The sequence below is a fragment of the Crocodylus siamensis genome, chromosome 1, assembly GCF_052110815.1.
Source record: "Crocodylus siamensis isolate JL-2025a chromosome 1, ASM5211081v1, whole genome shotgun sequence".
NCBI lineage: Eukaryota > Metazoa > Chordata > Crocodylia > Crocodylidae > Crocodylus > Crocodylus siamensis.
In genome coordinates this window covers 183,335,451-183,351,106 of record NC_143395.1, presented here as the reverse complement: position 1 = coordinate 183,351,106, position 15,656 = coordinate 183,335,451, and the positions used below count along the sequence as shown (strand labels likewise).

Here is a 15,656-nt window from a genome sequence, read left to right as displayed (position 1 = left end):
CTCTAATAAGTAAAACTTGTTAGTAATGGATCAAACAGTCTCCTTTAAAAGGGCTGGTAACTGCATCTTTGCTCCATCCTTTGCACTTCAAGTATTTGGTAATTGTATAATGGTGTGAAAGCAATACAAGGGCTCTCCTTATGATTTCTGTTCAGAGTTAACCTTAGCTGAGATTTTGTTCATTTGTTTGTATTATTTTTTAATTGCCCTTCACTTCTGGTGTTTACACCAGGGCAAGATGCAGGAAGGCTCTAGTTTAATTATTCCACTAAACCAGAGGTTGTCAACCAGGGGTGTGTGTACCCCTGTGAGTACTTGGGAAGGCTCTAGGGGGTGCATACAGGCAGGTGGGGGCATGAGGGCAGTCGTGCCCATCTACAGGCCACTTAGGTGCTGCCTGGCTGGCCAGATGTGGAGTAGGGAGCTAGTGCAAAGGTTGACAACCCCTGGGAATGATTGACCACTGGCACTGATTTTGCAATTTAGTCTATAGAGGTGTATGATCTTGAGTGTGGTAACTTACCTGCCACACTGCACTTTATACATTTATCTTACAAAGGAGTAAGTTTCTCAGATTTTTCAAAATAAAAGCTGTTCCTTTCTGCCACAACTGTACAAACCTGTGTTAAAACCAACTTTACTGCTGACCCTTCTCTCTACAAGAAGGGGTGGATTCAATATGTATTTATTTGGAATGTAGCTGCCTAGTATGGGGCAATTTATTTAAAGGCAGTGGAAGAGCAAGATGCCAATAGCTATTGGTTGGTTCCAGCCTGCTTACAAATACACATGAATCTATGTGTATTCTAGATGCATATATGTAACAAGCTGCTGAAATTATTGTTGCAGCTGGCTTTAAATGTACCTACAACGAGTAAACGGTTCCTTTTCTTGCTCCTTGTGTAAGATGCAACAGTGTGGGTGAAGCGCTGCTAACTTCAGCCTGTCTTACTTTCACTTGACAATCCATCGATAGAAGAGTGGATGGCTATAGGGTTACAACTAGAAACAGGTTAAATATATTTTGGCCACAAATCTGTGTTTTAATTCAGGAGAAATAATTCTTGTTTCACACCTTCATTATTTTTCAGTCGGAAAAAAAACATTTTAAAGGCTATGGGCCTTTTGGCATTTAAGTCAAAATGTTTACACTCTCCCCTTTCAGAACTGATCTTAAGGCAGCACAATCCCTTTCCTTCCCTCTTCCCCCCCCCCCCATAAGCTTCTACAGGATATGAAATAAACATTTGTTCAGCTGACATCCAAAAGGAAGCTCCCTCTTCTGTCCACTTTTCAATTCAAAACTTTGAGAAGGGAAACTTTTCCATCAAATCAATAGTTGGAAGGAAGTGGGGAGGGGTCATGAAAAATGATGGATCCCTATACACCTTCATATGAAAGCTGAGAATTCCAGTTGCCTGGCTTCCAAATATCCTCAAAACTTTGTTACACTTGTCTTATAGCTCTAAAGTTAAAACAGGGAGGAAGCAAAACTGTGAGATATACCCTTTCAGGTTACGAAATGAGAGCAAGCCAATGCTTGGTTATTGTGCAGGCTGTCTTTAAGGCCTCAAAACACCGAAGTTTGTGCAACCAGTTCAGGATGGACACGGCTTCATGCTGCTACAACAGGGTTCTCAATGTTACCTTCTGCTGTCGCTCTCTCCTCTGTCAATTCTATTTCAGCTCAGCAATTTTCATAAACAGTGACCTAATTCAAGATTGCATGTAGGCCTGGTTTTAATGATCAGCATCTCCCACCATGGCACCTGGTTCACTAAAAAGTATAAATCAATTTTGAGACAGGATGGGGGGTGTTCCCATCCCTTACTACATACGTAGGGTACAATATGCTAATTTCATTTGTGTATCATGGGGGTAATGTCATAGATGAGTACAACTTACCCAAAGAAGATTGGCAGAAGAGAAAAGTAGTGGTGGTGCTCTGTGTATGACGTGCGTTGGCGCAATGCTCAGTAGAAGGTACGTCTGGTGAAAGCTCTTCGGTTAGTGTCAAAGCAGAGACCAACAGGGGTGCCATCATGCAGGGTGTCTACTACAGACCAGGAGGAAGCAGCAGATGTGGCTTTTTCAAACAGCTAACTAAAAGTTTCCAAATGGAAGGTTCTAGTTCCCATGGGGGCCTTTAAATTACATTTTTTGGGAAGGAAACAGCAGTGCATAGACTGTCCATTCAGTTGTGTGGTAAGGAGAACTTTTTTCTACGGGTGGTGGGGAGGCCAACTAAGAGGAAGAAGCGCCTCAATTTGCTGTTCACAAACAGGTGGTTGAGAATGAAGGTGGAACACACAAAAGGTAGCAGTGACCATGAAACAATAAGAGTTCAAGATCTGAAGGAAAGCAACTAAAAAGCAGACCTTAATGAACTCGGAGAACTGTTGGGTAGGATCCCCTGGAAGGCAAGTCTGAGGGGAGAAGGCACACAGGAGAGTTGGATGTACTTAAAGGAGGCCATGTTAAGGGCCCAAGAGCAAGCTATTCTGATGCAAAAAAAGGACAGGAAGTACAACAAAAGACCGACCACCCAAAGTGAATTTTTCAATTAGGAGAGACTCAAATCCCACCAAAAAGTGGACACGTGACCATATTATTAGAGAAGAGTCTAAATGTACTGTGTAGGCTTGAAAAGAGACAAACAAGAAGGCCTAGGCACAAACTGAGGTGCAACTAGCAAGGGCTGTAACAAGTACCAAAAGGGCATTCTACAAGTGTGCCAGAAATGTAGGTCCCTCACTGCAGCTGGCCATCTAGTAATAGAGATTTAAGGGATGACTTAAATTATAATGCTGTTCATCTTCATGAACAAGTTTTGCTATCAGATGTTGAAAGCAGTTGGCATCAAGGCTAGGGGAAAAGAAGGAGCCTAGGAGTACTGGGAGTCTGGGTTTGGGATTATTTAGAAAAGCTGGATATTTTAAAGTCAGTGGGGCCAGATAGGATGCATCCTACAGTATTCAAGACATTTGCTGAGGTAATTTTAGAGCCATTGGCTATAACTGGTAACTTGGGGATTGGGTGAGGACTCAGGTGACTGTAAAAGTGCAAATAGTGTCCACCTTTTAAAAAAATTAGTAAGAAAAACAGAATTACAGACTAGACTGGTCAGGCTGGCCTTGATCCCTGGAAAGGCCATGTAATCAAGGAATCTTTCTAAGCACCTGGAGAACAAGGTGATCAGAAACGGCCAACATTGATTTCATCAAGAACAAGTCATACCTGACCAATCTGATTTCCTTCTATGATAAGATGAGAGAGATTCTGTGGATGGGGAGAGACCCGGTACCTTCTTGACAGTGCCCCCTTCAATGACATTCTCATTAATGAGCTAAGGAAATGGGCCAAATGAAAGTACTGTAAGGTGGGTACATAACTGCTTGGATCTTCATGCTTAAAGGGCAGTCATCAAAAACTAAATGTCCAATTGGGAGAAGGTATCAAGTGGGGTCTGCCCTAGGTCTGTCTTAGGTCCAGTATTGCTTAATAGCCTAATTAAGGGTTCAGAAGATATGAGTGCCTACTTGGCAAAGTTGGGTGGAGTTGCAAACGCTCTGGAGAGTAGGGCTAGGATTCAGAATGATCGGAATAACCAAGGTAAATGGTACAATATTAAATCGAATTACATTTACATGTGCTAAATGTTGCACTTAGAACACATACAAAATATAGATTGAGGAATAATTACTAGGCTGCAATACTTCAGAAAAGTATGTGAGGTTACAGTGGGCCATAAGCTTAAGGCCCACTGTAAGGTCAGAGAGTGTGCTCCTGTTACAAAAAACAGCCAGTTGTATGTACACTGTTAGGGCATGTTATTTGCAAGTGAAGGGAAGCAATTCTGCTCTACTTGGCACTGGTGAGGCCTCACTTGGAGTACCAATTCTGTAACTTCAATTTTTGGCTCTACGCTTCAAGACAGATGTGGCCAAATTAGAAGTATCCAGCTGAGAACACTGAAACTGATTAAAAGTCTGGGAAATACGATTTACAATGGAACACTGGAAGAACTGGATTTAGTCTGGAGAAGAGAGAAAACAGGATTTGATAACAGCCTTCAAATAGCTGAAAGGGTCTGTATGGAGGATGGTGATAGACTATTCTCTGTGGTTGCAGGAGACAGAACAAAGGAGCAATGGTCTCAAATTGCAGGAAGGGAAATTTAGGCTGGATATTAGAAAGAATTTCCTTGCCTTGGGTTAAGCATTGGAAGAAGCTACCCAGAAAAGCTGTGGAATCTCTACCCTTGGATATTTTTGAGAACACTTTTGACAAACACTTGGCTAGGATGGTTTATATAGGTACATCTCTCAAGCTTCCTTCCAGCATGATTTTTATACATACTTCAAGTAATATCAGTCAACTATCATTATTTTGAAAAGGCAGAGGGAAAATACAAAGAAAGCCATCAGAAACTGATAAAAAAAGAAATGAAGGGAAATTACTGATTCATAGAAAACTCTGACATCATCTGTGACCATGTTTTATGAACTTCAGCTCACATTAAGATAGTTCTGTGCATCTCTTCCAAATAAGTTCTCAAAGCTTTTGGCATATTTAATTATTATTCACTTAGCAAAGAACATATGACCTTTCTGCATTGGACCTGACACACTTGAGTTACATGTGAACACATGCAAAATTGGCTTTGTAGTTGATGAGAGAATGAATCAAGTGCTTGGGTTGGTTCCGAGAAACAGAAGAGGATACAGTCATTATTGATCTCTACTGTCATGTTTTATATAGTAAAAGTTTATAAAAATAAATGCAGCAACGATCAAATAAACCACCCAGCATTACTGGAAATTGAAATGTGCATCATGGCAAAGCATCACAAAACACAGAGGCACTGAGTTTGGATGAATCATCATTCAGAAAGCCAGGGGATTGTGACATTTCTACAGTGCTAAAATGGAACAAGCAACTTCAAAAAGGGAAAAAGCAAATGAGACTATACCAATGAATACTTTTTTGAGGAGGACTTGTCCCTCCTTCCTTCATATAACAACTTAAACTGCAAAATTAAATAAAAACATGGTAAGCAAATAACTCTTTGGCATAGCTCTCACACCACAAACACTGATAAAAAGTTCCCCAGCTTCACTGGGTCTGTACATGACTGAATGGTTTCATTTCGGCATTACTGTAAGAGTAGAAAATGGTACTGCTCAGTCCCTTGCTGGAACACACCTGTCATCCATCCAGAGACTGCCTGATACATGCCATCTCTTCTAGAGGCATTACCTGAAATACAAAGAGAGTGCTAGTTACTGCCAGTTGGCTGCAGTCCCGGCAGAGAGAGAGAGGTCACATTTTGCACTGTTCAATAATCTCCAGTATACTTTTCAAAGCTGCCAGTGTCAGGTCCTTTTATCACTATCTTTTTCCTGTTAAATGATGTTTTGCTCTTATGCCTAAAAGCTTTGGAAGGAAACAAGTTCCTGGTTGCAACTAATATTTAAGAGTGTTTTGTGAGATGAGCAAAAAGAGGTTAGGTCTGCTACATTCCTGTGGATTAAGCTGAAGTGCTATGAGCTAAAGAAGCATATTAACCATGCCTGTTAATACGGTAGGCACTCGGCCTCTACCACACTGGGCTGCAAGGAGAGTGGAAGATCTTGATGCACAGCATAGGGAGCAAACAATTCATCTGCATGAGACTGACATCAGCTGAATACCTGAGTACTATGTGCATCAGAGCAGTACCAAGCAATGAGCACCCTCCCCTCCACAACCCGCCCCTTCCAGCAATTAAACTGGAGGCTGCCCCCTCTAGGCAGCCAAGAAGGAGTGTGAGACCAGGAAAAAGAAAACAAGCTAGAGAGTGTGTGGCTAAGTGAGATGGCTGTACTCTCAAGATAGGAGTAAGTCCTGGGCTTTAGTCCTGGGCCCCTGCTTTCTAGTGGGGCAGAAGCTTTTCTACTATCCTCCATCTAATGACTTAAATACCAGTTGCAGTAGCATAGCTTCAAAAGATAGGCTGGAAAGGGGACTTGGATAATGTCTGACTCGGGGAGAGTGGCTAGGAAGTCAGAGAGCCGTGAGTTCCAAAGTCTCTCTCAATGCCAGGGAACTAGAAACTGGCTCCTGCTTTCTGGGCAAGTGCCCCAGCCACTCAGCAAGTGGAGCCTACTACCAGTAGTCCCCCTGCTTGAGTTTACCCAGGATACACCCTGGGCCAGCAGGTAATCCACTGAGTATGCTCAGTAGCCATGAGAATGCTAATGTATGCACACTGCACATGCAGTAGGATAGCAAGCTGTGTGCAAGGACCACAAATGGCAGCTACATACACTGCTATTTGGGCATGTAAAGTGGAACAGGATTCTGTCCTTTGTGTCCCACGGTCCTTGGGGGCTCTGTGCAGGAGAGTGCAGAGGAAGATGAGTGCTTTTGGCTAAATTTTTCTTCCACTGAATACGCAAAAGTGCTGACTAAGCTCAACTGTACCAAACTCTACGTAGGCACCAGCCAGACTTCTTGCCTTCATAAAATCAGAGAAGTGGGGTTGGATGGGACTTCCAGAGGTCATCTAATCCAACCCCCCTGCCTGAGGCAGGATCATCCCTATCCAAGCCATCCTCTACAAATCCATAACCTAAACTCTTCAAAAAATTACCATCAACCATGATGCCAGACAAGACATAATACCCTAACCTGCCATGGGCAAAGCAGGGAAACTACAGCAGCTTGCATGCACAATCCCTCTTGTTCTCAGGAGGCCCAGGGGCACAAGCTGCTGGAAAACATTCAACAGATTAAGCTGAAGCCTGTTTAGGACTAGAAAAATAAGCCTATGTGCCTGCCCACCAGCTCCTGATGGTGCATCACTAGTCCTGTCATGCCTCCAACAGGGACGCTGCACCTGAATTTTCAGTCATGTCTTATGCTAATGTCAATCTCAGAGACAGACAGTGCAGACCATTGGTCCTTAGTCTCGGGGCGAACACTTGCATCTTTCCTGCTCTCAGATTATTAAAAATACAACTGAACATGCAAGTGTAGAAACCCCCTGGGAAAAGAGTTGTTGTGCCAGCTGTGACCTAGACCTACTTAAGACACAGCCACTCAGCTGGCTAATTCCTGGCATTTACTGAAAGTCGCTAGGGCTGGATTTGAGTCGCATGCACCAGGGATTGAATTGTTAAGAAAAGTAAATAAATCTCTTATTGTCCTCCCTCACACTCTGAAAGAACCATAAAAAAACTCACTTTATGGGCAGGTTTCACCCTAATGGGGCCCCCACATTTTTTCTGCGCATGCAAGAAAAGTATCAAGTCAGAACTTGATTTTATTCAGGTGTTTTAAGGGCATTTAACCCTGTGGGTCCTTTCCTTGGTTATTTGATTCCCCCCGTGAAATTTTGTCAGGGCAGTAACTGTTCAAACTCCTTCTGTGTAGCTGAGTAATACGCAGGGAAAAGACTGTTTCCCCTAATTCAACATAGGTCAACTTACAATTGGAACAATACCGTACAAGCACTACAGGCATTAACTCCAACAGCCTGCGAAGTGTTGGCATTTATTTGTTAGAAAGCCTTGCTTGTACACACTTTATAAAGAGATCCATCACACAAGAGCAGGTTCAAAACAACGTTAGGTTCTCTCGCAGTTCTAGGATTTAGTTTAAGAAGAAATCTTACAGGAATTAAGGCAGAGGTAGCAAAACTGAATGTTGAAGTTAGAAGTCAACAGAAGCGTGGTAACAATTACACCAGTTTCATGACTGCTTGTACCCTCTACCTTCTCATCTGCTAGTAGTTACTCCTTTACATGCTCTGATTTAGGACAGCACAGGCCTAAGTCCCACTCCAGTCAGGGTGCTTTTCTGCACTGAGACTGCTGGCAATTTATCTTCAGTGTTTTTCTGGGAACTGATCATTTATAGCAGACAGAACCCGGAAGCTGCAAGCCCTGCTGTGCTCCTTTAAAGCAGGCTGCTGCTTCCTGCTTCTCTTTCTCTTAGAGCTTCTTGCTGTGCCTCCCCTCCCCCCCTCTTCTTGCCCCTAAGATGATGACACATCCTCATGATGCAGGAAGAGGCAGGGAGGAAACTGAGGAAATCTGTAGGCAGAAGCAGGCTAAAGAAACAGTAGGAACACTCCAACACCCTCTCCCAGGTTAAAGGGGATAAGAATGAGGGGGACACCCCGCGGTAGAGGCCACACAACTAAAAACATTCTGGCCTTAGGACAGGAGGAGTGAGAAGGCTAAGGCACCACACGCTGTTACGATAATGTGGGCTATGGCAGGGCGTTAAAAGGCACAGGCAGCAAACACAACTGTGTCCAGCGTTTCCAAAGGGGGAGAGAAGCATGTTGCTTAGTTGGTTTCTGTATTCAAGTTAATTGCTGCATTTGCAACAGCAGGAAGTGGTGCTTACTCATCAGCTGGGCCTGCTGAGGGGAAGTAGTGTGCCATATGAGGAAGCAGTGGTCTACTAGGGAGGGAGATAAGATGTAGAGTTTATGTGGTTGGGGGATAAGTGGGCGTCTGGCCTGCACAGAGGGCCAGGAAGTGAAGTGCTCTCCAGAGCTGCACAAAAGCCTGGAGAGCTGCAGTTTAGTCAAAGTGCAATGGGCCACTGGGTTAGGATGAGGAGTCTGGGGATGGCTGAACTGTAGAGGGCCAGTTGTAGGCTGGCGGGACATCTTGGAGGTAAGGTACTGGGCAGGGAACAGCGGATAAGGAGGTATAGACTGCTTAGGTATACACTCTACTCAGCTGAAATGCCTCTGAAATGCTGGCAAATGCCCAGCATGGATCCATTTCCAGTCAGAGGATCAGGACTACAGCATCTTGGGAACTGGGTATTTTTCAGTACACCCAATGTATAGTCCTCCTCCTCCATTGCTCACACCATCCAATTTGCAACCTTAAAGCTCTTATAACAGTTATTATACATGCAGATGTTTGTGTATCAATAGCTTAAGAGTAAAGCATATGCCTTACGCAGAATGGGCCAGAAGTGTGACAGCACTGTGCGCTAACAAACCTCAGCCTTCTGCCCCCTTGAAAAAAAATCATTCTAAAAATGCAGTTAGATATGTGACTATTAAAAGAGGCAAATAATTTCAGCACTACAATGGAAGATGACAGAACAGCTCAGATAATATCCTGAAGTAGGCAGGAACTGATGCCTCAACAGATGCAATGAAGGCTGAACCCTGCATGTCATCACATGCATCTATTTTATATGCTAGGTTTACAATAGCCCATTAAGGTGAAGTTATTGCCTTGTGTTTTTTTTTTGTAATCCCAGGCTGAACATCAGGTTCTGTGGAACAAGTAAAAGGGCAACTTACAAGTTTCAGAGAAAATAAAATAAATCCAAGCCCTCTAAACACAATGCTGGGCTGTTTTACACTGGTCATTAGAATGAAGCAGTGCTAAAGAAATAAGTGCTTCATAGCATAGGCTTTTTTTGGTCATAAAGGCTTTTTTTTTTTGCCTATAATCTGACATGCCAACACGGTTCCAGAGAAGTCCCAATGCTCTGTCTTCCACTGGTGACACCTGTAGCAGCCACCCTGTGTCTGCCTGGGATCAGGGAGGGGGAAATCTCTGATGTAATCTAAGGCTTTGATGTGTAGTTCTCCGGGGTAATTCTTAAAGACAACACTCCCCTCTCTGCCCCTTCCCCACAACACACACACAGCTGTCTGCTCCCATTCTGCTTGTCTCTGGCAGCCATGCCTGAGCTGAGCCAAGCCCACACTCTGAGGGACAAAGAGGCTGAGAAGGGGGAGATGCTACTTCTACTAGCAGCCGTTTCTGCTGCCTTCTCCAGCAGATTTTCAGCAACACTTCAAAGAAAGCTGGCTGCACAGAAGCTACTTTCCAGTTCTGCCCACAGCAAGCCACATGCAGCTCCAAGGAGTGTACCATTGGATCTCCATTCAAGTGTGATCAGGGCTTGCGAAGGACAAGAAATTTGCCTACCCCAGTCTGTTCTAGGTCTGACCCCTGAAGCATCAATCAGCAGTCATTTTTTGGAAGAAACACCAAGAAAACTTGCAGTATAAGACAAGGGAACAGCCCGCCCACCAAGGACGTTTTTCCTTATAGCTGTGCAAGAGTGGGTCCATAAGGGCTGCAGTGGTGCAGCTACATGCTCACCACCCCCCCCCCAGCCAATCTTTCTGACTATGCTACTGGAGCAGAAGCCATGGACTTAAGTTTCAAAGAAGGTAAGTATTCCCCCTCTCTTTTCTCTTCTGTGCTCAATAGCATGTCCCCTCTCCCTCTCATTCTCCCCTCTATCACCTTCCACTGGGATGGGAGAGGAACTTCTGCCCTCTCCAGCTGGGCTGCGCAGGGGCTGCGCTCAGCCCAGGACTGCAGCAGTGATGGCAGTGGGCAGGTGCATCCTCCCACCCTCCCTCCCTTCCAGGTTTTCCCTGCCAGCTTGGGAGCAGGTGCAGAGTGCAGAAACTTGCCCCCTTCACTGGCAGTGCCCAGTGGGTGCAGCCCACACACAGCCCAGCCAGACTGGGACAGGAGCTTTTCTCACTCCCAGGACAGTACTTGGCAGTGGCAGGCAAGATAGGGTAGACAATGGGAGGGGAAGGGATGGAGACAGAAGGAAAGAGACGGGATATGCCTCTGAGCATAGTGGGGAGTAGTGATTATCTTCCTTGGGGCTTAGGTCCTTGGCTGCTGCTCCTGCAGTGCTGTCTGCCTGCCCTAGTAGTGGGAAGCAGGGGGAGGAGGCTGGGAGAGAGGTGCAGCCACCCCTGCAGCACCAGTCACTGCAATCGCACCCCTTTTGTAAAATCCTGGATCTTTTTCTGCCTTTGTGCTTGGTTATAGAGTTAGAGGAGAACACGGGAGTAGCAGAGATTAGCCCCCTGCTATTGCAAGCCACCGCATCAAAAGTTATTCCTTAACCTATTGCCTAGTCTCTCTGGTCTAACAATGGAGGATCTCCACAGCTGGCTAAACATTTCCTGAATCCTACTACCTCAATCATACTCCTGTGGCAACGCATCGGTCCGGTCAGTGTTGTGATGAATAGCACTTGTTTCAAAACGTTGCCTTTCAAGTTATCTTTTTTTGTGGTACAGGATGCAATTTACTTTTTCCATGCCTCTAAAAAGTCTGGATTTCTTGGTCATCTGCTGCTGGTATATAGTCTTGTTTCAGGAAAGAACCCAAGCTAACCAGATTGGGATGTATTACTGATTCACAGAAAGTATAACCCTGTTGTTCAATCCCATACTTTACACACATTCACTTGTACTGCTCTCTTGCTTCTTTTTTTTGCTTGGTAAGCATCAAGGGGAAGTTTTCATTACAACCATTGCCAAATCTTTTCCCCTCAACATTCATAGTGATTTAGATCCGAGCAGAAGGATCTTCCAGAGCAGGGGTGGCCAATCCTGTACACAGACTTTGTGTAGGGGCACACAAGAGCAGGAAGAGACAGTGAGCAGAAGAACAGTGGACTGGGCAGACAGCATAGGGCAGGTGTCAGGAACCAGTCTTGAACATCAGCCCTAAGGGTCCCAGAGGCAAACACCAGCACAGACCTCCACCAAGCCGCTGCTTGTAGCTGAAGGGGAAACAGTAGGAGAGGATCCAAGTTTCTTGCTGCCTCCAAACTGCTCTGCTGCTCTGTGTTCCTGTCTCCTGACACCTGGCTTGACATACTGTTGCCAGCCCAGGTCACTATTGTCTCTGCCTCGTGTCTTGCTCTGTCGCGGACTCAGCCATCAGGTACTGACCCTGCTTGCCTCCCTACCTCTGCCTCTACCTGTTGACTTGGCTCTGTCTCAGACTCCAATCCCTTGGCTTTGACCCAGCTAGTCCTCTAATCTCTGATCCCAGCTTTGTGTTAGCCATTAGGAAGACTGTCCAAGTCTTGGTTTGTGACAGCAGGGAACAGAAAGCAGAACAGCTGACCATGCATGGGAAGAAGATCAGAGTGGCACTTGGGTAGGGTGTGGGGTCAATTTATGGTATGCCTGCCAAAAAGGTTGACCCCCACTGTCCTAGGTCACTCTCCATTGTCCTACTGTCCTAGGTCATTCCTCTCTTCCATGTTTCAGCAGTGATTTCCAGCTACAGCTACCATTCTGCTGGCTGTTCCCCTGTTTAAGTACCTTGGGGAGTTCCCTGCATTCCTTTATTCCAATCAACTGCATGTCACCAACATTTTGCCACCCATGTTGTCTCATTTTCTGCACTCCATTCAGCTAAGGAACACAGCACCCGTTTCATGGGAGCCTCCTGGGCCACTAAGTCCAGTCCCCTCCTTTAGAGACAGTTATTTACAAAAAGTCCAGACAATCTTCTGTTCTAACCCCTCACAGTTATGAGGTGCACTTTTGAGCCTCCTTTGATCAGGATGGGCCAATCTACCCTTTTGGAACTTGCAAAATATGGTCTCTCTAGTCACACATAAAAGTCTGATTGTACAACCATCTCATTTTAAATGCATACTTTGGCATATACCACATCACAGAAAGCAACACAAGAGAAGCTATTCCATCCTAATGTAGCCCTCTGCTTACTCACTCGGATTCTTTAGCCTGGACGACGGTTTGCTGAGCACTCCCATCCTTTGTTAGGTTGTTGCTTTCAGTGGTATCCATAGCTGCTAACACTGACTCATACAAGCGCTCCGCATGGTTTTCAAGTTCCTCTGACTGTTTTGCAAGCAAACTCAAGGCATCCTCTAAAACTAACCAGTAAGAGGAAAGAAAAGGTTTTACAAGCATGAAAATTCATCTGTTGCAAAGTCAGCATGAAGAAAAGAAAAGAAGTGTTCTACCTTCATCCATTAGACAGGTCTGGGTTAAAAATAGAAGTACACATATTTACAAGCCTACATACAGTCCCATGATTCTCAGCCTCTTCCAAACTCTCTTGGTATATTACAATAGAAAAAAAAGGCATTTAGAGATCCCCAGGATAAAGCCTCCTGGTTCAGAGGGTTCAGCATTTTGTCTGAAGGGGCTGTACTTTGTGCTTGCAAATCTAATAATTTTTAATGTAAATTGCTTTCAATAAAGTTCCAGCTTGATTTCATGCCCTTATGCAGTGGAGTAATTTTCATGCAGAGGCCCTGTTATTATCCCTCCTTCTTTCTTTCACATCCCAAGCATTTTCAAGTTTACAAGTGCAAAGTTTCACAGAACAAAACAATCCAACATTCTTCCGCCTGGATAGTGAGACTTTACTTCATAGTAACGTCCACAATACAGCCAAATTGTCCTATCACCCAGTGGCTGACAAATTTGTCTTAAACTAGGCGCAGGTCCTTTCTTTTCCCACTCCCTCAGGGATTCAAAAAACACCAAAACAATCTGGCCTTAAAACAAATTTATCCATACACTCTTGAGGAACCAGCTCCTGATTTTGGACCATACTCGGGCCCATCCTATCTGCAGCAGCAAAAAGAGCTGGACTTCAAGTTGATCTCCCCACCAGGTAACATCAGGTGTTAGAAAGGTGTTCCCTTCAAAACACAATAGCCCACTCTGTCCACCTATGTAACCTCTGGGGCCAGGAGGTGTGGTACATAAGGTAAAGACAGGCATACTCCAACTCTTATGATGGGGGCTGTAGGTGTCCATTCAAGGCTTCCTTAACACAGAGCTGACTGTCCCAAGGTGCAACAGAGGCCAGGCTTAGACTCTGAAGGATGCAATGGAAGCCATCTGTCCCCTCCTAGTTGCAATCACAAGATCTATAAACCAAACCAGAGCTCAGTGGGAGTTTGCTATGCCACAGCCATCAAATCCTTAGAAAAAAACTAAAGGATTCTCCAAGTCTGCAATACCTAACTACTTCCCTGATTCTGAAGTGGCAGGGTTTTAAGCAGTGCCCTTATCTACCCTGTTTTTACCTATGCTACATTTGTAGGGTGTCTGGGCATTTTGGATATGTCCTTGCAGTTGGAGGCAAGAGCTTGCAGTGGCAATTCTGGGGATTCCTTTGGTTAAAGACAGCTTCTGAATGTAGAGGATTGGACCTGGTGACCCAGGAAACCCCTTCCCATCCTGCATTCCTACGATTCTAAGGGAATGGTGGCTGAGAACCAAAGCTACAGTTTACTGCTGCTGCATTACTGTATTAGAGAAAGGACATGTGGTTTGATCAGCTCTGCTGCAATGCAAGTCAATAATGGAGAGGAAGGAGCAGTCTGCAGGAAGGGAAAGGAAGCAGCCAAGGCGATCAATTTATGAATTAGAAGACAAATCATCCTCTGCTGCTGTCACTGCAAATTTCAGGGCAGCCAGGGGCACTGCCATTGGGTAATCTGTCAGGAGCCTCCAGCTGCGCATTTGCTGGGGATGAAGTTGGCAAGTACAGCCTGTGCAAGAGGCAATTATTCAGAGGTACTGGCAGGAAGCATAAATACATGGATCTCCCACATACCCAGGCAACTGACAAATACCTTTGACAAATGACACAAAGAAGAGGTGCTGTAAGGAGAGGATGACACTAGCCTAAAATTGACTGTCAGCTTCAGACTTGTTTGTGAGCAATGTAGTCAAATGACTGAAGTTATCTGCCATCACCAAGAGGTTGGTCTGGCTGCCAAACTTGGGTAAGTAAAAGCTCTCATTAACCCTGCAGTTCAGTGTCACCAATAAACAGCCCTGGTTTAAAAACACTCACTACTGCTCACATTTGTCTGTAGCATGCAGCCTTTAAAGCATGCACTCTTTAAAGGTTCAGTTAATCTGGACGAGGCTGTGGATTCTCCCCCCACCTCACCCACAAAATCTATTTTTGTCAAATTATGGCTCTTGGACCAGCCGCAGCCAGCTACTCTGTCAACCTTCTGGAAAGTCTATCATCTCTTACTCTGAGGGATTTGCCACAGTTTGGCTTCAGCTTTCCTTACCTGGTGAATTTGATGCCATGCATCTGAGGAGGATTCCACCCTGGCGTAACACACTCTCTGTCAGTGTCTGGTGATCAGCTATATCCTTCTTGAATTCCTGGGAAGAAAACATGGCTGTTGGCATGTTTGTTAAAAAAAAACCAAAAAAAAAATACTTTGGGCAGCATCAGCAGAAATACAAATGTACCCCTAGATGCCTGCCAGGCCTGTGGCTTCTTGCATCAGAAACCTGGGCTTTGGTTCTGGAAAGTGACTGCTATTATGGTTAGTACAGTCTTCCACCTGATGTAAGCGGGACAAAGAAGAATATAATAGCTTTTAAGACACAGCTTGCTAAGTTTATAGAAGGGATAATATGACACACTGCCAACAACAGCAGGACCTGGATTTAGTGGGCCAGTGCATCATATGAACTGAAAAAGCCTCAACATTCCTGACCTTCTGTCTTGCAGATGACTGCCGTTTTGAAAGTGCAATAAGCTTTAGTGTCACTCGATGTGCCCTTCTCTTCAGTTTTTGGGGCATCTGGATCCTGTGATCTGTCCCAGGGCCAGTGAGAGCAACACCCAAGACGGGTCCTGACTTAGGGAAACTCCCTGGGAACCATATTCATAAATTTCTCACTGCCAAGGGAAAATGTCCTATCTGCTGAGTCCAGCCACAGTTCTTCTCAAGTATAAATGTTACCTAATCCTCACAACAGCCTTTTAAGACCCACAGGTGAGCATCAGAGCTTAGGTAACCTGTGCAAAGGCCACACAGCCAGTTGCTGGTTCTAAAAGCTC

At 44.8% G+C, this 15,656-nt stretch overlaps 1 protein-coding gene across 15 annotated transcripts in view; it reads right to left on the bottom strand.

Annotated features, from left to right (window-relative positions):
* Positions 1-4,484: 4,484 nt before the first annotated feature.
* CEP68 (centrosomal protein 68) overlaps positions 4,485-15,656 on the bottom strand; it is a 30,726-nt gene continuing 19,554 nt past the window's right edge. For 14 of the 15 annotated variants that reach the window (XM_090050709.1, XM_090050747.1, XM_090050717.1 and 11 more), the window contains 3 exons: positions 14,872-14,968; positions 12,534-12,699; positions 4,485-5,259 (listed from right to left, as the gene is read on the bottom strand). In XM_090050709.1, the coding sequence (XP_089906835.1) occupies positions 5,256-5,259; positions 12,534-12,699; positions 14,872-14,968 (267 nt within the window). In that variant the 3' untranslated portion in view covers positions 4,485-5,255. The remainder of the gene's footprint in view (positions 5,260-12,533; positions 12,700-14,871; positions 14,969-15,656) is intronic. The other variant, XM_090050758.1, reaches the window with a different exon arrangement.